General features: G+C 36.8%; 1 protein-coding gene across 1 annotated transcript in view; it reads left to right on the forward strand.

Moving 5' to 3' along the window:
* Window positions 1–1,947: 1,947 nt before the first annotated feature.
* Window positions 1,948–24,204, forward strand: part of myo7aa (myosin VIIAa) — a 47,352-nt gene continuing 25,095 nt past the window's right edge. The window contains exons 1-18 of the mRNA XM_053677885.1: window positions 1,948–2,040; window positions 9,813–9,926; window positions 10,645–10,797; window positions 11,537–11,554; window positions 13,095–13,279; window positions 14,922–15,043; window positions 15,309–15,451; window positions 16,294–16,407; window positions 16,690–16,843; window positions 18,371–18,447; window positions 18,853–18,972; window positions 19,059–19,201; window positions 19,358–19,568; window positions 19,787–19,922; window positions 20,286–20,392; window positions 20,852–20,893; window positions 22,279–22,416; window positions 22,560–22,718. Coding sequence (XP_053533860.1) covers window positions 2,023–2,040; window positions 9,813–9,926; window positions 10,645–10,797; window positions 11,537–11,554; window positions 13,095–13,279; window positions 14,922–15,043; window positions 15,309–15,451; window positions 16,294–16,407; window positions 16,690–16,843; window positions 18,371–18,447; window positions 18,853–18,972; window positions 19,059–19,201; window positions 19,358–19,568; window positions 19,787–19,922; window positions 20,286–20,392; window positions 20,852–20,893; window positions 22,279–22,416; window positions 22,560–22,718 — 2,154 coding nt within the window. The 5' untranslated portion in view covers window positions 1,948–2,022. The remainder of the gene's footprint in view (window positions 2,041–9,812; window positions 9,927–10,644; window positions 10,798–11,536; window positions 11,555–13,094; window positions 13,280–14,921; window positions 15,044–15,308; window positions 15,452–16,293; window positions 16,408–16,689; window positions 16,844–18,370; window positions 18,448–18,852; window positions 18,973–19,058; window positions 19,202–19,357; window positions 19,569–19,786; window positions 19,923–20,285; window positions 20,393–20,851; window positions 20,894–22,278; window positions 22,417–22,559; window positions 22,719–24,204) is intronic.

Raw genomic sequence — 24,204 nt, forward strand, 5'->3', positions numbered from 1 at the left:
CTTTATGTCCAACTCTCTTGGCTTAATTAGACACTGAAATATTAATGACAGTGAGCATGACTCCTCATTTAGCCTGCTCACCCCTGCGTGTCCACACCACATTAACTGCCTGGACATTACTAGGAACCGGTGGATGGGTCATTAAATTGTCTTCCCATTGAGTAAGATGTTCATTTTACATCTGTTATGAGAGAAAAAGGAGAGGATGCTGACAGTACAGTGGTTGCATAGGTTTTGAGTCAAAAATCTTAGAATAGCTCACTATATATTGTTTTAAGATAGTTGACCTATCTATTCTTTAAGTGAGAGATTTTAAGATGACATTTTTTAACACAGCAGACCAATTAGTGAGCCCTAGTATGTCAATGTGGACCTTATACTTTTGTCACAACGCTATTAGGTAAAATACAGGTTTGTAGGAAGACCCATTACTAATGGAAACTAATCGACAAGATGTTTTTAAGTAAACATCACAACAGTACGGCAGTTAGAAAATGATAGTTGGTGTGACTTGATCTTTTACAGTGCCCTGTAAAACAAATATTTTTTTTTGATAAACTTATGTTTTGTTTGCAATTGTTTGATATCCATGAGAGTATTTTTGTGAATTTTTTGAACAAAAGATCAAAAGGTTAAACAAAAAAGACAATTTTTCACAGCCATCTTTGCTCGTATTTACCAAGGGCACCAATAGTAGTGGAGGGTACTGTAGCAGGGGTCTTATCACAATTAATTCAGATTTATGTAGTAATATCTCTTAATACGGTATAGTGTATTTACTGAGTGACATCTCATTACCCAAAGTTGTGGTGAATTCATTGATTTATAACTGTAGATATTAATATTGAATAGAAAACCGTAATCATCCAGGATAGTGATGTGCTTCTTCTTCTTCTTCTTCTTTTTTTGTTGTCAGTATGAATGAACTAAGCAAGCTAGACAAAGTCACATAACTTCATGTGACATAACAGTCATTCCGGACTGGAATGAATTTTGTTGATTTTACCCAGCAAAATGTCATATATATCTTACATAAAACACCCATAGAATTACTTCATACATAAAAACTAATGTCACTAAATACCTTACTAGCAACCATCAAACCAAGCATAACTAGCTAATAGCTAACTAGCTGCATAATTATATAACATTAGCAAAAAAATACAGTATGTTCTTAGGGCTAGAAATTAAAGTAATAACTAGCTAACTTACATTTCTAGTTTCAGCAAAAAATCAAGATGTTTTGTTTTTAACGATCAATTTATACCTTAACATTTTCTCCCATATTATTATTTGTTGGACTGGAGTCTTTGTCTAAGCTGTGGACTTTGTCGCATTTCCTTGCTAACATTATATAGTGAGGAAGCTAGCTACTTATTAATTAGCAATGCTTGGTACCACAATTGCTAGTGTGATATTTGGGCTAATGTAACATTATTACTTTTTAGATGTTAAGTAAGTCTGTGGGTGTTTTTGCATCAGAATATATTTTGTTGCATGTTATGTTGGTGTGGCTAATTCGCAAGACCTTTCCCAGTGCCAGCTCTAAAGCCATCTCTGATGTCTTACACAGAAGGCAGCAGTTCCAGTCTATATGAGTCCGTCATAAATCTAAAATGAATCTTTTAGTGTTTTAGTGTCATGTCATGTAGCAATCATTTAGAGAAAGGAGTGGCAGTTTGAATGTGTTTTTTCCAGTTGAATAGTGATGACTTAGACCCTATGAAGAGCCTCAGAGGAAATGAGCCAGACAAAGCTGTTGGGAGGTGATGTCTGATTCTTTCAGCTCGAATGACAAACAACCAACGCACAACAATAGTGCTGTGATGCCCCCTACTGAGTGCACGTGTGTCCGTGTGCACATGTGCATGCATGGTTTGCGAGTAATTACGTACAGTGCATAATGGGTGTAGAAAAGCTCATGCCTTGTTCTGTTCTTCCACTAATCTGCTCTGCTTTTTCTCTTTCAGGGCCTCACATGGTAACATCTGATGTCTAGAAATAAACACACAGGCTACAGCCATGGTCATTCTGCAGCAGGTAACATAAATATCTTACACACCATGTACAACATACACTTATAATGCATTCATTACCCCAAATGTACACGATCAGCAAAAACATGTCTGCAGTTCAATGTTGCACTGGAGCTACATTGTTACTGCAGATAACCATTTATCAGTGTACAGTCATTACACTTTTATTTGAAACCGTGTTAGGTAATTGTAACAGTGTAACATTGGTAAAAATAGACACAAGTATGAGAGATAGCTGAGGAAGCAAACATCAAACACTAAAATTGCAGCTGATGTACACGAAAATGGTGTACATTTAAATTTTTGGATTAAATATTCCTTCCTGGCGCTGAGTGAAGGTGTTTTCATAGACCAGTGGTCTTCAGTGTAGATTTGTAGAGCATTTTCTAATGGAACCGCAACAGAAATACCACAGGAAACAGTGTTTTATTGCCTGTTTTTGTGTGTGTAGGGTATTAATTAAGTACTTTAAGAGATAAGGATAATAGAGATTGTGTAATGTAGTGCATGATGTTCCCATCTTTCCTAAAATACAGAGTATATGTGAATGTTTTTCAAAATGAAACGACCTGCTGCTTCCTAGGTTTAAAATAGAGTAAACACATGAGCCAGAAATACTCTAGCGGTTCAGAATAGCAACATGCTTAACTAATTAACTCTAAGCTGATCAGTTCCTATAAACTTTAAAGGTAGTGTGAGTGTTCTCCCACCTCACACAAAACATGTCTACTGGATTGGATTCTCTAAATTGCAAAATGCCAAACCTTGCCGAACATTTGTAATGATTTGTACCAAGCTATAGTTTCTTGTGTTATGCATGTTCTTTGTTATTTTGATCTGTGTCTGTTTAATTGGCCTATTGATTTGGAAATGCTTGTGATAACTCAATCTTTCTGTAGCTTTACCCTGATTTCTGCACTTGACCCCAATTTTTGTGCATTTGCAAAAACATCCTGAAATGCTACCAACGCATTTAAATATGGCATTTAAAGGAGCAGTTTGTAATTTTTTTTAATGCCTTCTGTTTTGAGAGTCTGTGGCTCAGGTGGTAGAGCAGGTTGTCCGCTAATCGTAGGGTTGGCGGTTCGACATGTCTATACATGCATAATTTATTTGCTTATACTGACTGAAAATGTCCACTAAGTTGATTTTCATTCTAGAAAGAGTAAAGGAAAAGGGGTAGAGCTTAGTGTCTCTTCTTTGGCTGGGGGGGCAGAGGTCATTTCTGGGCTGGAGAAATGCAATGAAAAGCCTGAAATGAAGAAACTAATGAGAAAATGAATCATTTTGCACTTTTAGAAACATTAAATTATCTGTGTGTGCGGGGGTTTGCACAACAAGGCAGTTTAGAGGTCAGGGGTCAAGGTTCAAACACAAGGTATGGTTATTAACTGTGAATAATTTTCTGTCTGTCTGTCTGTAAGGATGGGCTAAGGCCATCCTAATGATTCTTTCTTTGTTAGATTTTTTTATTCACTGATATGCAAATGATTTTCCTATTTATTTCCTGATAATCATATTATTTCTATACGCATTCAAAGCATATTTACATATAACTGTGCAATAACATAATAATTTCACTCTCTGAAGAGCTCTGCCATAATTACTCAGATTTATTTGTGCAAATGTGCAAATCTGCACACAAATTTTGGGTTTGCTCTTGTAATATGAACAATGGAGGACATTTTCCAGGCCATTGGCTCTGATTGTTTTGGTACAGAATGCAGAGCTTAATCTTGTCAGCCTTTCTGTGGCTCTAATAGCTTCAGACAACGTTTCCTTTTCATCACCAAGATCCATTGCCAGCCAAATGTGGGCATTTATGGGGGGACCAAATTACAAATAGTGGCCTGAGTTGTCCCATCTATCAGCTGATTCATCCACCTCTCATGGTCTCTGAAAGGGGAAGGAGGATAGAGAAGAAATTAGAGTGTGTGAGATGTTCAGGTTGAGACTCACAGTTGAGGACACAATTCAGAACAGAGGTGTTTGGGACATTTGGATTGAAGTGTACAATGATGGAGTTTACATTTTTACAAGGATGGGATAGAGGAGTGCATGGAAACCCTACTAAAGTACAGGTAAGAATAACCTACAGTGGGGTCTGAGTGCATGTGTCCGCTACCAAGAAAAGCTTTTATTTAATCACTTATCAAAGACTTAAACACTAATTCACACCAATAGTGTTTATATATATAATATTAAATACACTTTTCGCTGTTTCAAAAATCCTTATATGAAATTTTTCCTGTTTACACACCATTCGTTTAAATTGTGTGATGTGAATAATTTAAATCATAAAATCGACCAAAATACAACAAAGATGTTCCTATATTTTTTGCCAAACTAAATGCTATGATTTATTCTTTTAATAAATTATTTTTTTTTTTAAAAACAACAACAAATAGAACATTTGAATTATTTCCCAAATATTAAATGCCATTTAAATTGCAATTCACACTCATTTAACAAGTAAAATAAATATCTTTGTATTGTTTTAGCAGTGTTATGTGCCATATAAAAGTAAACATTTTCATGTTTAAAAGGATTTCTAGATTAATAATCATATAATTTATAATCTAGATTAAATCTATATATTTTTCACACATTCCTTAGAAACAGCAGAAAACATTGTAAATGACGAAGTGAGTAGACCGAAAGATAACAGTAGGGGGCAACCTGTTACCTTACCAAGCTATTGTCATGTACACGGTTAAAGGATCCCATAAACTTTTACACTCATCCAAGACCAGCTGTTTTTCAATAAAAGACCTTAAATACTAAAATACTTTATCTTAAACATGACAAACAAACTGCAGTGACTTTTTTTTTTTTTTTTTTTTTTTAATGATTTATGACCTTTGTAAATGGATATTATCACACAATTGTGATATACTTGGTTGATTTACTCCAGATAATCTGTTTTGGAATATTACTCTATTGGTTGATTATAAGGTACAATTATAGTAGAAAAGCAGTAGAAAATGGATAAATTGTTGCATACATACATACATGTACAGTTCTGGGCAAAAGTCTTAGGCACCTTTTTTTTTTTTTTTTTTTTTTTAAGCACAAACTTTGTTATTGATTTTTATTTTATGGCTTCCACATTATTGAGTCAGTATTTAAACATTTTAGATTCCCAAACATTAGTTTTCCAGCATAAAATTAAATGTTACTGAAAAATGTTTGTATGTCAGTAAAGAAAGCCGCATATTATGTAAGAGACCACTTTTCAGACGAAAAGACATAATGAAGGCTGCTGGGTTTTGCTGCAAAAATAAGAAGCAAGTGTGACAGTCAAAGTCTCCAGAAGAACCGTGCCTAGGTCTGCATCATGCTCAATAAAACTTACAGCTCATTTCCTTATAAAACTGCACTAATTCTACCTGAGACTACAATTTATTTAAAGCAAATTGTTATTTTTTAATGTACAAACTTTTCATTTCATTATTTTTGAAGGCATCTTTGCTCTACAGCATTGGTCACCAACCCTGATCCTGGAGATCTACCTTCCTGAAGACTTTATCTCCAACCATAATCAGTGCCTTAAGAAGTTCTTGATCATCTATAGCAGGTGTGTTAGATTTTGGTTTGGTTGGAGATGAAACCTGCAGGAAGGTTGATCTCAAGGAAGAGGGTTGATAACCACTGATTTACAGAATTTTCTGTAAATTACAGAAAGATTTTTGCACAGTACTATATATTGCATAATACGTAAGTCATTGTAGAAAAAGGTTTAAATTAGTTTCTAAAATTATTTTTGAATAAAATAAAATTTGTTTCTATGAGTAATTCCTTTCTCAAAATTAAATTGTTTAAAAGTAGTTTTCATTCAATATTTAAGAGTTGAAGTGAGGAGCTCAGCCTATTTGGAAACCATATTCCATATGTGATACTGACTAGTGTTGATACTCTCACTATTGTTATAATATAATAGAAAGTAGTACACATGAAGAAAGCTCTTTTATAAGCAGGTGTGTGTAAACATTAGACCAGTAGTGTACATTTACATTACATTCTGTACATACTGTATACATTCTACTTGTTTGTATATGGGTAGACTTGACAGTCCATGTGAGCAGCATCGTAAGTGTTGGTGTCACGCCATGCGAGTCCGTTAGTCTGTAATAGTGATCAACTGCACTGCCTGAATAATTTACCTTGCGTTGCAAGTTCCTGAAACCGCAAGACCTTCTTAGCAGCTTGCGAGATCATTTTCACGTGTCCGTCTGACGGCAGAGTTCAGTCCTTATTCTCAAGTCTTACATCAGTTTTATAAATGGCTTTAACAATTGGCTTGTTAATTGGTGGATTTATAGTTTACTGCCTGATGCCTCATGTGTTTAGTGACAGAGGCCACTGTTCCTGACCCTTGAATGAATAAAGGTGTGATTTAATGAGAGCTAAAAGCCATAAAAGCACTTATTTGCATTTTAAAAGGTTTTTTTGTTGTAGTTGTGCACAACCTTTAGAGTGTACCCTATGATAGGGCAGTGGTAGCTTGGCGGTTAAGGCTCTGGGCTACTGATTAGAAGGTCGGGGGTTCAAGCCCCAGAACTGCCAAGCTGCCACTGTTGGGCCCTTGAGCAAGGCCCTTAACCCTCTCTGCTCCAGGGGCACTGTATGATGGCTGACCCTGTGCTCTGACCCCAACTTCCTAACATGCTGGTGTAAGCGAAGAAAAGAATTTCACTGTGCTGTAATGTATACGTGATTAATAAATACTCATTATCATTATCATTATTCTCATTCAGAACCTAAATCATGAAATGTGTTTAAGATAGGATATTTTGTATACATTTAGAAACCTCAGCTTTTCAACCAAATAAAAATTAATAGCCTTCTTTAGCATTTACCTAGGATGTGGAGAAGGAGAATGAGTGATCTAACAGAAAGTTTGTCTCTCTGGATGAATAATTCAGGTGCTGGTTGCTAGGATTGTGTCCACGTTACTCCTCTTGGACGTGACAGCTGCGTTGTTGTGGTGTTGGGTTCTCCTTGCACCTGTATTGATTTGCCTAGAGTGGATTTAATTAATTAGAAAGCTGGATATTATCGGGGGATCCACCTCTGCATCCACTCCTCCATCCTCACCTTTTTAACAATGTCCTATTAGGACAGAGAAGGAGAAGCACTACGCCTTTGACCAGTGGACACATTTTACATGCTGGAAAGGGACAGAAACAATATAGTTAAGAGGGGAAAAAAAAGAAAGGAACTGTGTGATTTTAAAAGCGGAAGACAAAATTTGGATTCTTCTGATCTGTGGAACAGTGGCTAGAATACACCGTTTGTATGTGTCTGTGTGTATAAGTGCGGAGGTCAACTAGGACTCAACTAGGAAGCCTCTGTGATCTGCCTGTTCTGTTTTTCTTTTTGTTGTTGTTTTTACTTCACTGCAAGAGGAAGACGTTGGGATTTAGTGCAGGTTTCAGCTGGGTTGCTTGCTGAGCTGAAATGGTCTTTATTCCACACAGCTGCAGCACACACACCTGCTAAGGAAGTGTGTGTGTGTTTGTGAGAGTTATTTGGAATACTAGGCTAAACACTCTAGGACTTTTTTGCCGCATGTATGGATGAGAGTTTGCCCAGTGGAGGATGTTTAAGCGACGGGATTATGTTGAGCTCTACCAGAATGACCAGGCAAAGTGGGCACTGTTGAGGAATGTCAACACAGTCTTCAAACAGACCACTCTGCTACCGGTACGACCTCTGTGTGTGTGTGTGTGTGTGTGTATGTGTGTGTATCTTTATATTAAGCATGTTACGATATATTTATATATAAATTTAAACAATAAATTTGTATAAATACAAAAACATTATTCAGAATGAACAGGTAATGTGTTCTAAATAGACACACATACAGATACGATTAGAAGGTACAGTATTCTTTATTTTTATTTTTAAAGAAACCCTGCCACAAAGGCTCATAGAGCATCTGGTTGAGACTATTAACTTACTTTAGGACTGGAATGAGGTGCAACAAAAAAGTAGTGCACATAGGAGGTTTTTTACTTTCATATCTATGTGAGTAAGGGGTCTTATATGAAGCTGGGAGGGCAAACAATGACCACATTTATTCATTCATTCATCCTTAGTAACCTCCTGGTCAGGTCATGTTGGTTTCAATTACGCTACTAGTTAGTTTATATTTTGGTAAATAAAACCAACAGCTAAATTCATTTAAAAACAGTCCCCCACACATGAACCTCAGTGATATTGCCGTGAAATGTACAGTGCAGGTGAACCTAAAGGACGCAACTGAAAACAGTTCATAAGGTAATATAGGGACCATTTTATATTTTGTATACAATCCAAAAGCTTAGTTTAAACTGTTTAATGTTGACTATTTTCACTCCATTAGATCCCCTGCAATGTGCTGCACTGTATTACACCCATTTCAGCATAATGACAGGCAACTATTACACTAAAAATTTCATTACAGGTTTCAACTTACTTCAGGGCAGGAGCTGGATTTGGAAACAGCCATATTCAAAAGACATCACCTACTGTATTGATTACACTGGCAATTCCTGGAAGCCACTCAGAGCGCTGATGCCCTCTAACTCGGGAATTCCCAAACTAGGGGGACTTAGAAATTATTATTAGAAATTTTACTCTATAAACTCATTCTGTGTGCATGTAATTTAAAGTTGTTTCACTATCCTGACACACTGAACTAGCCTAGCAATACAGCAATAGAAACAGACAACCCCATCAATCTACCTCCGCTAAACAAACTAGCATTGTGTCTCAAATTGCATACTTATGTACTTATGTCAGTCAGGAATATTATATATATATAATGTTACACATACAGTACTGTTCAAACATTTTAGGCAGATGCTAAGAAATGCTGTAGAGCAAAGATGCCTTCAAAAATAATGAAATTAAATGTTTCTACATAAATAAATACTATAAAGAGCAGTAAACAGTAATAAATGAAACTAAATCAAAATTTGTTGTGACGATTCTTTGCTTACAATTTTTTTTAGTAGTCTCAGGTTCAGTTTGTGCAGTTTTATAAGGAAATGAGCTGTAAGTTTTATTGAGCATCTTGCAGAACCAGCCACGGTTCTTCTGGAGACTTTGACGGTCGCACTTGCTTCTTATTTTTGCAGCAAAACCCAGCAGCCTTCATTGTGTCTTTGTCTGAGAAGTGGTCTCTTACATAATATGCGGCTTTCTTTACTGACATACAAACATTTTTCTTTTAACATTGAATTTTGTGCTGGAATGGTAAATGATAAATGGTGTGTACTTAAAATAGCATTTTTTTTTTTTAACCTTTGCGGTTCTACAAAGCGCTTTACAATGTTTCTCATTCGCCCATTCACACACACACTCTCACACACCAATGGTAGCAGAGCTGACATGCAAGGCGCTAACTTGCCATAAGGAGTAGCTTGGGGTTCAATGTCTTGCCCAAGGAAACTTCGGCATGTCTAGTCACGGGGGCCGTAAATTGAATTCGAATAATAAACTATTTAAAGGTTACAGTAAATTACAGTAATGTTACAGAAATTACAAATCTGAAATGTAGGGTGGTCAAGGCTTGGGGTCACAGAGAATTCATAATGTCTGTTTGGAGTTGTTTTGCCCAAAGGATTTGGGAAGCCCTGTTCTAACTGTACCCTCTAAAGCATTTTCAGGAATCCATTGTGTGTTTGCAAGCAGTTGTACAACTTTGTGCAGTGATGTCACTATGTTCCCATTCTGCAGCATTGTTAATTATTATCATGTCGTGAATTTTAATAACCTTTCCTGTTGTAGGGGGACTATGTGTGGTTGGACCTGAAGACAGGCCGGGAGTTCGAGGTCCCGATCGGTGCGGTGGTGAAGCTCTGTGACTCGGGGCAAATCCAGGTTCTGGATGATGAGGGCAATGTGAGTTACTGATCATCACCATACAACATCACAGTGACTGTGTTCTACTCATAACATGTTCCACTCATAACATGTCGTTTCAACTTCCAAACAGTTACAAACAGTTTTTTTAAGTCCTACAATCTTAATGAAGAAAATTCTATGTGCTAATGAGAGTGCAAATTTTCGGGACACGTTGCTAAGGGACTGATGTTGATTTGGTGAAATCCATTGAAGTTCAATACAGTTTATATACAGGTTACTGGCAGGTGACTAAATTGGGGAGAAAATGGGGGGGGGGATGGGTAAAATAAGAATAATAAAATAAAAAATCCCTAAAATAAAATAATAATATCCCTCTAAAAATCAACATTCATAAACTGGACTGTCCACATAAAGTGAAAGCTAAAGTTCTATATATTATGTATTACACATCAACATCCACAAACTGGTGATATTGTTGAGGATCAGTTGATCAGCTGGTTCAGGACAATCCATAGATGGTTTGCTGACTGTCTGTAAAATGTGTAAGATGGATTATTTAAATAAAACGTTACAGATATTTTGAAAGAGTATTTATTAGTACGCTAAATCTTCTTGATCAAGATAATAGTATGATCTTCCCACCTTATGGCTGATAAAATACTTTATTCTGTTAAATTGTATTTCCTGTAAGGCCTTGGAATGGCCTGTTCTGTTGAATATGCCATGTTGAAGCTCTGTATCTCCTCTTTTTCAGGAACATTGGATCTCCCCCCAAAATGCCACCAACATTAAGCCAATGCACCCCACCTCTATCCATGGCGTGGAGGACATGATTCGCCTGGGGGACCTGAATGAGGCTGGGATTCTCCGCAACCTGCTCATCCGCTACCGAGAGCACCTCATTTATGTATGTGCACTCTTTTACTCGCTGTAGTGAGCCCATGTTATTCAGTAAATTGAGCTGATTTACAGTACATTCTCAATTAGGTCTTGTTTAATGTTCCTTTTAACACTTGTCTTGTATTTGCTCTGCTATGAAGCCTGACATGGCCACCTGTGAAAACAGTCGCAGTCAGGTTTTGTTTGTATTTTATTTAAGGATGTTTGACCAATGCTAATGAAGCTAACAAGTAACTGAAACTTATAGCTAGCAGTTTAGCCTAATGGTTAATGCTTTGCATAAAAACTTCCTTTAACTAGCAATATTTGCTGCATTAATTATCATTAACAAATGTTAAACTTAGTTTTAATATACTGTGTATATATACACACAGTAAGTATACACAATAAGTTGACTGATGTTACTTTAAATGTTAACACAAAAGACCTTGATTAAATGGTAAATAGTACAGCCAAACAATGTCTTTTGATGATATAGATATATTTTTGCACAATGCTAATCTGTTAGCTATAAATTTCAGTCACTTCAGTCAGTTAGCTACATTAGCCTCATATCTCCAATACAAAAGTATAAATATAAATTTTGGACAGTTATAAATGTCCAAAAAAAAAATGGAACCACAAACCTGGAGTACTCTTTAATTCTTATTTCTTAATCTCCCTCTTAATCACTGGGTCTTTGTCTGTTTGCCTTAATCAACTCCTCTGGCTATGTTTTCTTCTCTTTGTCATTTCTCTCTGTGAAGACTAACTGTGGAGGCAGGGTAAGTATAGTTCATATATGTTCGTGTGTTTGCCTTACACCGCTCCATTTCAACACGGCTGTGCCGTCCCGCTGTAATGGGACACCCATACACAGTCACACTGATATCTGAAAACCGAGACAGCCATCCACTCTCCTCCTATTGCTCACTTCTGTTAGCTGCTGTTACTCATCCTCATGTGTAATCATAGGCATGGATGTGCTCAGCATTATGCAATATTCAGTGATGTATGCATGCTTCATCTTCATGCCACATTTTATAGAGAAAGCAAATTTAGAATTGAAATTAATGCAAGGAAGTAGTGAGTCATGTGTAAAGTTTTTGATAATCAGAATGACATCATTTAAGTTGAAATTATTTATAGACCAACCTGTTTTTTGAGTTATTGAGTTTTGAATTAAACCCATTCAAATGAAGTGACCAGTCAAATACAAATGTATGCTAACAACTATAAGACCTGAATTGTACAGACATATACATACATGGTTGGTTGTTATTTCCACCACTGTAACAAAATGTTAACAATTTTTAAAAAAAAAACATTATTAGTCTATATATTAATTAGCATTCAAATATCTTCATGTATATATCATTTCTTTATGCAATATGCAGTCACATTCCCACATTATTCACAAGTATACCTGGGTCAGCATAGTTTAACTTGTTTATCTAAATGCAAACTTGACCATATGACATTATTAGTAACTTTTATTTTTACTTCTTTGGCTCAATGTAGTGTTTAACACTGTTTAAAACACTTTTAAATACTGTTTATATGCACATAACATTTGCTGTCAAGCTAGATAGCTTACTAACAAACTTAGCTACTAATTTTAATTGCACAAATAGTTTATGTTACATACTTACTTAATGATACCTAACTAATGAGTGAATTGCTGCTGGTTTTAGTCACACTATAAACTAGTTTACCTAATGTTAGTTAGCTTGCTAGCTAACTTAGCTAATCATAGCTACTTAATGTCAGATATCTGTTGGTAGTAATAGTAATGTTAGATAAGTTAACTTGTGCCGCATTTAGGTATCTAAATTACAGTGTTACAATATTGTATTGTGTAATTATCTATCATGCTACGCAGTAGCACATCAAGTTGTAGAAATGAAAAGAAAAGCTAATGATACCTAGGAATGCTTGTCACTCAACTAAACCAGCGTCCCACATTCATCTGCTGAAAACTGCCCTGTTTATTAGCAAAAAACGTAAACAAAATGTTGCACAGAAGTAATGGAGATGACTAGAGTCTGGAGGAAGGCAACATTGCATATGCAGCATGATCAACCCAATTCATATCCCTATCTTATCTGATTCCTTAAAAAAAGTGAGTATTTGGCATAGGAAAGGTGAAATTAGAGAGAAGAACGTGATGCAGTGGTTGTGGGAAGAGCCAGGCACCAAACACTCTGCCTTTGTCATTAAGTTGTCATTAGTACTAGTTGCAATATCTAAACATGAAGTCTGACATCAGAATAACCATCCATCTCTCAGTATTGGTCTTAATCATTCTACTTTGCTCTTTTTTAGACATACACAGGGTCAATACTGGTGGCAGTGAACCCATATCAGCTTCTGCCCATCTACACAGCTGACCAGATCCGCCTGTACACCAACAAGAAGATTGGAGAGATGCCTCCTCATATCTTTGCCATTGCTGACAACTGTTACTTTAACATGCAGAGGAATAACAAGGACCAGTGCTGCATCATCAGGTCAGATATGTTTCAGCAGCAGTGCCTCGTGGCCATAGATTTTGGTGGAGCAGTACGACATTAATAACGACATCATAATAATAATAAAAGCTCATAAATAAAATTAAGTCGAGAGGCTATTACGGTTGATTTATGCTATAGGTTACTATCTAGTGAATATTTTGGTAACCCTGTAAAAGGCAGTTGAATCGACAACATAGAATCATCAAGCATACAGTCTAACAACATGTTCTGAGGAGTGCAGCAGGTGTGTTTGTCTGGTTTCAGCAAAATTTTTAGCCCAACTACATCTCAAAAACCACACTAAAAGGTAACTGTAACTAGCCCAGAACATTTGGATATTGGAAAAGGGAGACACATTTTCTTCATTTTCATTTTCATATCATTATTATCTACATACCTTTCCCCTCTATTTTTGCAACATATCGTACAATATAAATGGTTCTGTGCATCATAAACACACTGTCTGCACTTACACTTTGTCTTGGTTTGCAGAAATGTATTAGATTTCATTCTGATCATCTGCTATTAAACAAGATCTTTGGGGTCACAGAGTATTTTTCACTAGCCAAATTTGGCATAAAAATCATGACTCTGCGAACCCTATTATTAACTCTAGTCCCCTGAGAGCAAGGGGCAGCATTATTTCTGTCCCAACGTGCCTTTATTAGTGCTTATTGCACTTCCTATTTTTGACCACTAGGTGCAATATGAATTCTATGGAGCTATAGGGGACGTGGATATGCTAACCCATGATTGTGCAACAAAATCAATGGAATGTCAGCTTTTGTCAAACATCTACATTTTTAAAAAATCATTGGTCATTCAACAGACATCATTTATATTTCAACAGAATTTAAAATGGAATTTGTTTTTTTAAATGGAGAATTTATAGAGATTAACCTTTGCTTTGCACCACCTAGCCCTCTGAGATAATGAAGTTAGTGAAATTTGGGGGTTTTACATTTAAAGGTTTGACCCTTAGTTACAGCAAATGATTTTGACATACAGAGTAATGGAATGGAAAAATTCTGCAATTCCCTCTTTACTCCAAATGTAGTTGATCAGCCAAGACAAGACAAGTGGTGTTTGGCATCTTTAGTTTTGCACTAAAGCTGATAGGTAATGTAGCTGTTCGGTAGGTGTTCTGTTATCAGGGCAGCCATTTTGGACAATTTTTGATGTCATTCTGCCACTATACTCTCAGAAATAAACTATTTGCTCTGTCAGGGTGGTACCCTGAAAAGTTACACTTCTTGAACCTTTAGTATGTATATTTAAATATTTACTCTAAAAGGTCATCATGGTCCATTTGTGTACCTTATGTACCATTTTAAGGGTACACTATATATACATTTACAGGTGAAAGACACCTAATATGAAAGATACAAAGGATTTGGGTACCACCCCAGTGAAAAGTAAAATAATTTAGCATAGCCCTGCCTACCAAAAGTCGGACGGCATAATTGTAAAGGAAAAGTTTATGTTATGTAGACATCAAAGCAAAACATCATAAGCAAACTTTGGACACCAACTGATGCAAACGTCTTGACTGATCGACAACATTTGGGGGTGTGTAAATTTGATATTTTCCCTGAAGCAGTCTTTTGAATGATGTTAACTTGTATGTTTAATTTGGCAGTGGTGAGTCTGGAGCAGGGAAGACCGAGAGCACCAAGTTGATCCTGCAGTTTCTGGCTGCCATCAGTGGCCAACACTCCTGGATTGAACAGCAGGTGTTGGAAGCCAACCCCATCCTTGAGGGTGAGGAAAACTAATGCTGCAGTCTTTTTTGGAACACTTTTGTTTGGCACATTTGAATGTGTTTCTCTGCTTAGACATAACTGATTCATTTGATCCACTTTTCAACAAGCCCTTCATTAGTTCAAAATGTGGTTGTTAGAGCAGGAAACACACTAAAATATGGAATGAGAGGGAATAAAGATCTTTGGAAGAATCAATGAGCTATTACTGATAGGATTATGGAACACTTTCGAGCAGGGTGCAATGATTGTTTCTTTTTCATCAGCCTTTGGGAATGCCAAGACCATCCGTAATGACAACTCAAGCCGGTTTGGGAAGTACATAGATATCCATTTCAACAAGAGAGGAGCAATAGAAGGAGCCAAAATTGAGCAATATCTGCTGGAGAAGTCCAGAGTCTGTCGACAGGTACGAGAGTGAAATAAAGGGGTTCTCACTCTAATACGGTTTGTCTGAGGTGCGCATTTATGTCCATGTATGGAAATCAGAGCTGTTCTGAGTGGATGTGATGTTACATCGTATATGATGTCCTCAAGCAGGAAGAACGTAGTCATGTGTGTATATACTCTATCTGTGTGTGTGTGTGTGTGTGTGTGTGTGTGTGTGTGTGTGTGTATATATATATATATATATATATATATATATATATATATACATACATACATACATACATACATACATACATACATATATATACATTCATGTATATGTGAGCCAGTTAGCTAAAATACGTTGACCAGACAGAATTTCTGATGAGAATTTGGAATTTTAAGTCATATTTGTAAATGGTCATAATCATTAACATAATGGCTAAAAAACATCATACACAATCATAGATTATCAAGTACAATCATAAATATATTTTTGTATGCACAGGGAAACATACAGTATCTCTTCTGGGGTCTCCAAAAATAATAATACATTTTTCAAATACAAAAAAATGTATGCCCATTACAAAAGACATTATTCTTTTGAAAGGTAGTTCCCTAGCTTACTTAGTCACATTAGATAGAAAGCTTGTCAGAATTTTCCACAGGGCATCTGGCATAATTGAGACCAGTTATGAACTTGAATGACATAGCTGAGGTTGAGGAACTGTAGAAGTTCAGGCATTGAATAAAATTAAGTTCTGCAAACTGAAACAAAGAAAGCTCACCAGTTAGTCCCACCTGTATCAATCCACAGTTTATTTTCCTCTCAAAATATTCCGGTTCAGTTGTTGATTGTTGTTCCTTTGTTCTCTTCACTAGGCCCAGGATGAGAGGAACTACCATATTTTTTACTGCATGCTGAAAGGCATGACTCCAGACCAGAAGAAGAAACTTGGCCTGGGCAAAGCAACAGATTACACCTACCTCACTATTGTAAGTGAAGATATTACTGGTGCTATCCATCAGGACTGCTCTTCTCATTCACACATACACAAAAACCCTGTCTTGACTACATAGAACATTTTATCTTACCTTTTAGAAAAGGATTAGATAGAATGTACAGGAAAGTTGCGGGGCTGGGGAAAAAGAGACTGGAAAGAGATTTCTACAGTGAGGAATAAGAATGGACTATAGTAAAATAATAATAGTAATAATAAAGACAGTATTGTCTACTTGTAGACAGCTTATTCTCTGTTTCCTTACCCTTCCCTTCAGGGAAAGTGCACTGTGTGTGATGGCCGTGATGACCAGAAGGAGTATTCCAACATCCGTTCAGCCATGAAGGTGCTCATGTTTACAGACACGGAGAACTGGGAGATCTCTAAACTGTTGGCCTCCATTCTACATATGGGCAACCTCAGATATGAAGGTCTCACACATGCACACGCACACACACACAGTAGCTATAACAGCTTTGTAACCACTAGTTTACTGACACAGAATGTGGGTGTCATATATATGCATTACTAAGGGAAAATATTTTAAATAGATAATATTTTAAAAGCCTATGGGAAAGTCAAAAAATCTAAAAGGGCTTTGGAAAGAATGGTACTAAGGATGTAGGATGCTGGCAGATATGACAATATGTTAATGTGATTTATGGTAAATTGTCACGGTATAGCATGGGCATCATCCGTGCATCTGTAATTTTAAAGCTGTTGGATGTAAATTTTAGAATTTGTCTCTCTTTAATAGAAAGCTGCTTCTTGTAGAAGATTAAATTGTAATATGAGTTGTGCTGCATAATTCATTATCTCATGGCTGCAAGTGCCAGAGAATACGCATTCAATGCAAATTCAAGGCTGTGTTCCAAATAGAATACTAATCACTAAGTACTTTGCCTAAATAGTAGGGTCACCAATCGTGTACTTATATACAGGAGATGGCTTCCAAATATTCATGACTCTGAGGATATAATTAGTAGAGATGTTATGGGGTGTGGGCGAACTCCCGTTACCCGTAAAATTTTAGCGGTGCATAGATTACAGAGTTTACAAACTGCAGTTTTGTCGTCATTCCACACAAGAGACATCTTTACACACAGCACGAAATCGATGTGTTTTCCCACCCTCTTTTTATTGACCGGATATAATCGGCCTTGATCATCGGATGTTTCTAAAGTATCGGCTGATAGCGGAAAAAATAGCCTTTATCGGCCGATACATCGGTGCATCTCTAATAATTAGTTTTATGAGGGTAAATAATAATAAAGGGGCAGACTGACATGATTGTCACATTTACTGAGCATTAGGTAAAAGAAAATAAAACTATTATGTCTGCTTGCTAAATACACAGATTGGTGGATGAAATAGTACATATTATCAAATGTGATACAGTATGAAATAATAAAATACACAAAAACACTCCAAACACAACAAATTATTCACTAATATGCATGTTCTTCCCATGCTTCGAGGGTTTCCTCCTCATACTCCGGTTTCCTCCCCCAGTCCAAAGACATGCGCTGTAGGCTGATTGGCATCTCTGAAATTGTCCTTAGTGCGTGAATGTGTGTGTGATTGTGTCCTGCGATTGGTTGGTACCCCACCTTGGGATAGGCTCCAGGCTCCCTGAGACCCTGTGTAGGATAAGCGGTACAGAAAATGGATGGATGGATTGTCAGGGTGACTCACTTATCTCCCACCCCAAACATGTTACTGCAGTTTAAAATATTTACCTTTTTTTTATTCAAGAAAGTATAGTCAAAAAACAATAAACTAATATTGTATTTAAGCTTTATGAGGAATCCTTAAAGTTAATAAGTTTTATTACAATACATTGTTATAAGTACAAAGTACAGAATTATAAGCACAGTTACAATGATTTATAAATTCAAACTTTACAGAAACGTATATAGTAATAAATATGTTGAATGAATTTTGTTTGTAATGCCCAGCCCGTACTTATGATAACCTGGATGCCTGTGAGGTGGTACGATCTGCTGAGCTTTCCATAGCTGCAAAGCTGTTAGAGGTAACTTTTATATTTATTGTATTATCTTAGTGTGTGTGTGTGTGTGTGTGTGTGTGTGTGTGTGTGTGTGTGTGTGTTTGTGTGTATAAAGTCTGGTGTTTGCCAGGCTGTTGTTAGTGTAGTAGCAGGATTAAGAGAGGTTTTGTAAGCTGAACTGGGTGACTGGAACATGAGGACAGAAGGATGGGTTTAAGTGCCACCTACTGACAGGGCAGTGATCACACACGTCACTCAGCCTGATCCTGGTTAGACTTTGTACAAATGAATTAATAAAAATAAAAAAAACACTTGTAATATTAAATACTGCTTATCTGGAGTAATTCTGAGATATTTCTTTCTTGTTTATAAAACACTCATTGATCTCTGAAAGATGATCCCCCCCCCCCCCCTTTTTTTTTTCCACAGGTTGACTCTAAGGACTTAATGAACTGCCTGACCAGTCGCACCATCATCACTCGGGGAGAGACGGTGTCCACTCCTCTGAGCATAGAGCAGGCCTTGGATGTTCGAGACGCTTTTGTGAAGGTGAACGTCCCTTCTTTCTTCTTGCCTCCTTCACACCACTCCACTGTGTATACGCTGATGTATGAACGTGTTTTACTCTTTTATAGGGAATATATGGACGTCTATTTGTGTGGATTGTTGAAAAGATTAATGCAGCCATCTACAAGCCTCCGTCTCATGAGCCTAAAGCGGTGCGCAGGTCCATCGGCCTGCTGGACATCTTTGGCTTTGAGAATTTTACAGTCAACAGGTAGTTAATGGGTCACTTAATGCATATTACAAATAGTATTAATAACAGAATTCAGTTGCATGGTTATAGCAACCAGGGATAACCAAAGCAGGAAGTTATCCCAGGTTGCTATATGACAGACTTGTTCTTGACATTTTTTTTTTTCTTCCTCTGTAGCTTCGAGCAGCTTTGCATCAACTTTGCCAATGAAAACCTGCAACAGTTCTTTGTGCGGCATGTCTTCAAGCTGGAGCAGGAGGAGTACAACCTGGAGAACATCAACTGGCAGCACATCGAGTTCACTGACAACCAGGACGCGCTGGACATGATCGCCATCAAACCCATGAACATTATCTCACTTATCGACGAGGAGAGCAAGTTCCCCAAGGTGAGAAAGACAGAGGAAAGGAGACAAAGAAGGAGAGAGATAACAAGAAACTTAATGAGGGAGAGAATGAAATAGATCTAGATAAAGATGGCTAGAACAGGGAAAGAGACTGAACAGTTTCCTAGACAGAGAAAAGTACATAAGAACTAGAACGTGAAAGAGAAAAATGAATGTGAAAGAGAAAAATGTTTAATAAGGTTTTATTAACTTCTATGCAGGGCACGGACACCACCATGCTGAACAAACTAAACTCTCAACACAAGCTCAACACAAACTACATCCCACCCAAGAACAGCTACGAGACGCAATTCGGCATCCAGCACTTCGCCGGCATCGTCTACTATGAGACCAGAGGTCAGGAACTCCTAAGCACCCTTCGCTCATTTTAATAACACTATAACGAACATAGCACTATTTCTGAGTTACATGATGCTAAACTGGTGGCTCTAAGCTCCCTCATAAGCAGCATTAACTTAAAAGTACAACACCATACACAATACACCTATAGACACATAACATGTCTCATCTTATCAACTCCAGCTACAAGAGAAAATCTATGCAAATTTTATTTTTTGCCAGATTGTCCCAGTAACTTTTTTCAGATTTCACTACCACAGTGTTGTACTCATTATTATAACTACTTTAAATGTGTGGTGATAGATAAACATATTAATTTGTGTGATAAATAGATAAACATATTCATAAAAATGTGTGCAGGTTTTCTAGAGAAGAACAGAGACACCCTTCATGGTGACATCATTCAGCTGGTTCATTCATCCAAAAACAAGTTTATCAAGCAGATCTTTCAAGCTGATGTTGCGATGGTAATGACATCTATCTATCTATCTATCTATCTATCTATCTATCTATCTATCTATCTATCTAGTATCTATCTACAGTATATGGGATAACTGGAATTAAATTGTCTTGCAGATGTTCTACAACATTAAACATAACTATAAATGGTTAAAAAGAATGAGCTATTCATTATTAAACAAAACATTGCAATTGTTGCCACATTTCTGTGCTATAAGAGAAATAAAACATTATGCGGCATGATGTTATTAGAAAATAATCAACTTTTGTGGTGTTAACTGTAACTCTGCTTTGCTTTGTGCCATATGATACCACCCTTTTCCCTTAAATATCACATACTGTATAATAAGCATACTTTCATGTGCTCATAATGGACCAAATTGCTTCAAATTCTTAAATGTTTCTGTATTTGTTGGATTGCTCTGTGTTCTGAAATTATTTCTCTCTTTGCTAAATGTGTGTGCCAGTTTCTGTGTGGCTCAGTGCACAGTGCCACGCCTCCTCCCAAGGTAACACTGGAACTGAAAATTCCAGCCTCATCAGCCACTCACTTTTCGTGACATTTTATGTAGTTGTCCCAGTTTTTGTTTTGCAGCATTTCAACCAGAAAACTAACCTCATCCCATGTCACCACACCGTTCTACTCATCACTTACTGAAACCTCATTCCATCCCACAACCTGTAGTGGAGACTTGACTTTAGTTTCAACCTGTGTTTTATGTTCACATCTATAAACATCTTCATTTCCAGATTGGAATGCTAATGCTGTTGTTTTTACAATCTGAATAAATTCTCACAACTCCTATTCTTTACACTGATGAGTTTTACTATCTGTATCAAAACACCACTGAGAAATGATATTACTCTTATTACATCCAGATATACTGTAAACCCACTGCAACCCCACTGAACACCTTTGGGATGAATTGGAATGCCAAGTTTGCACCAGGCCTTCTCACCCAACATCAGTGCATGACGTCTTGTGTTCTTGTGGCTGAATGAGCACAAACTCCCACAGCCACAGTCCAAAATCTAGTGAAAAGCCTTCTGAGACGGGTGGAGGCTGTTAGATTAGCAAAGGGGAAATACTCCATATCAATTCCCAGGGTTTAATTAATAATAATTGACATCATAGGATGCGTTGAACTCGACTCGACCTAGGGAATTCATGCGTGTCTGGCTTTTACATTTTGGACACATGGTTCAAAATTTATGCCAATTAATGTTCTCCCAAATTAGGCCAATTGGCAGCACTTGGCCCAAATTTGGTCCATATGTTCCTCAGACCCTCTCTAATCACTGAGCCAAATTTCACAACTTTTTACCAGACGGTTCTATGGGCTGCCATAGACAACATAGCTAGAAGAAGAAGAAGAAGAAGAAGAAAAGGTAGAATAACAATAGGGTGTCTATGCACCTTCGGTGCTTGGCCCCCTAATACTTAGTGACCTCTCTGGACTTAAACTGAGCTATCTGTATATTTTTATGGAGACATTTTGAACTCTATTAGTATTTTCAATGACAATGATACATAGTATCACACAGTAACATATAAAATATATAGAAAATATTATTTTACCAACAATATTTTTCTTGCTATTTTAGGTTTATTCATTCTCAGAATTGAAGTTCTCACCCTGACCTCTTTTGTTGTCTGTGACCCTAAAATAAACAAATAATCTGAACAATCTTCTGAAATCAAACTGTTTCCTGTTTAAAAAGAATGTACTTTTCAGAACTAGAAATGGGGTTCTGGTAAAGGAAGAAAGAGAAGGACAGAGAGAGTCAGAGGTCAGAAAGGGGTTAAAAAGATCCTCTTGATGTGCTTTCCACCATTCCTGACTTTCTTTTTTTGTGTATCTTTGTGTGTGTGTGTGTGTTTCCTGGTGTTCAGGGGGCGGAGACGAGAAAGCGTTCCCCAACTCTGAGCAGTCAGTTTAAACGCTCTCTGGAGTTGCTGATGCGCACACTGAGTGTGTGTCAGCCCTTCTTCGTCCGCTGCATCAAACCAAACGAGTACAAGAAGCCCATGGTGAGTGCAAAGTCAGTGGAAATGACTGGGGAATTAATGTGTGGTGAGGATGGTAAACAAGCAAGGATGTGCATTTGTGTTCCTAGCCTCCCTTTGCTCATCCTCGTCATGTAGAGTAATTAAGAGTAATCCTGTCCTCCCAGCTCTTTGACAGGGAGCTGTGTGTCAGGCAGCTCCGCTACTCAGGAATGATGGAAACAATTCGGATCCGGCGGGCTGGATACCCCATCCGCTACACTTTTGTGGAGTTTGTGGATCGGTATCGTGTCCTCATGCCTGGAGTGAAACCTTCCTACAAACAGGTAAATAAGGACAAATGAATTCTGAGTTGATGCGGAATAAATGCTTTCAGCCATTTTGGCTGTGTTTTAAAAAGAGAGGCACCAATCCCGATTTTTCATTTTCAATACGACATTGATGCAATAGCTGGGATCAAGGGCCAAAACTCTATACTACTCTATACTGGTAGGATGTTGTTTTTTTATGTAATAATGGCAAAGCAGTTTAAAAGTTCTTGATATAAGAACATCTCGGTTGCAGTTATTTATTTGAGCTTATGACGACTAAGGCAGTAGTTTGGCCAAAAATTAAGTAGACAACTTTAACCCTAGATATAATTGATAAACCAAGTATGGAAGCCCATATCCACCAGCAGCAGTATATCGGAATGTTAAATTATTACCTCAAAATCTTGATTTATTATCTCAAAACTGACTCATTATTCAAAATACTGATTTATTATCTAAAAATATTTCTTTATTATCTCAAAAGTCTGCCTTATTATCTGATTTTTTTTCATTATCTCAGAACTCTAACTTATTATCTCAACATTTGACTTATCTCAAATTGTTTTGACTTATTATCTCAAAAATCTGATGTTTTGTCTCAAAATGTTGACATATTATCTAAAAATTCTGAATTGTCTCAAAATTTTGAAAAACATTTTTTTTTTCTTGCAGTTATTAGTGCAAGATTATGTTGAGTTGTGTCATTTTTGTTAGTTGGATAACCAAAATATTTTTTGGTATAAATACATAGTAAGTTCATATTTACAAATTTATTTTCAAAGTGGAACTACATAATCATCTGCATAATTTCCAGTAAATTGTGGGAGGCAGGGTCTAGTGGTCTCAATGGTACCAAACTGTATTGCCAAGTGATTCTGGTTGTCCAAAATGGCTGCACCCATCACATTAGTTTTGTTTATGTTTATAGATTATAGTATGTTTACACTCTGGCCTCATCAGCAAACCTGCAGGACTGAAGACCTGGAAGTGTTTTGAGGCAGATATGTACTAAATAGACTTTGGATGGGATGTCAATTACTTGGCTCATGAGCCTCATAGCTCCAGTGCAATATTAAACAAGCACCGATTGAAAGTCAAAAATGGCTTGGTTAATCAGGTACTTTTGGAGGGATGGTGAAAATGATATAAAAAAATTTTCGCCAAACCATCCCTTTAAAATTGGACATAATTATCTTAATTAGACAATTAACTTTGTGTAATTAATATAAAATAATGAACACAATTGCATAATTAACATCAATACATCAGTGAACTGGAATTAAACATTCTCAATTCAGATTTTCTGACCAGCACTGATTTGATACCAACATAGGGTTGGTACATCCCTTAGAACTAAAGTACTGGACATTTAATACTCTTTAAGACAAATAGAGCCCTTTGGTTGAGTGACTGAATTACTTCAAGAGAATAACAATTGATATATTTATAATAATATAAAAAGTGACAATCACTTGCTGCTGCTGTTTCCAGTTTACACTCA

The sequence above is a fragment of the Ictalurus punctatus genome, chromosome 4 (assembly GCF_001660625.3).
Source record: "Ictalurus punctatus breed USDA103 chromosome 4, Coco_2.0, whole genome shotgun sequence".
Lineage (NCBI taxonomy): Eukaryota > Metazoa > Chordata > Actinopteri > Siluriformes > Ictaluridae > Ictalurus > Ictalurus punctatus.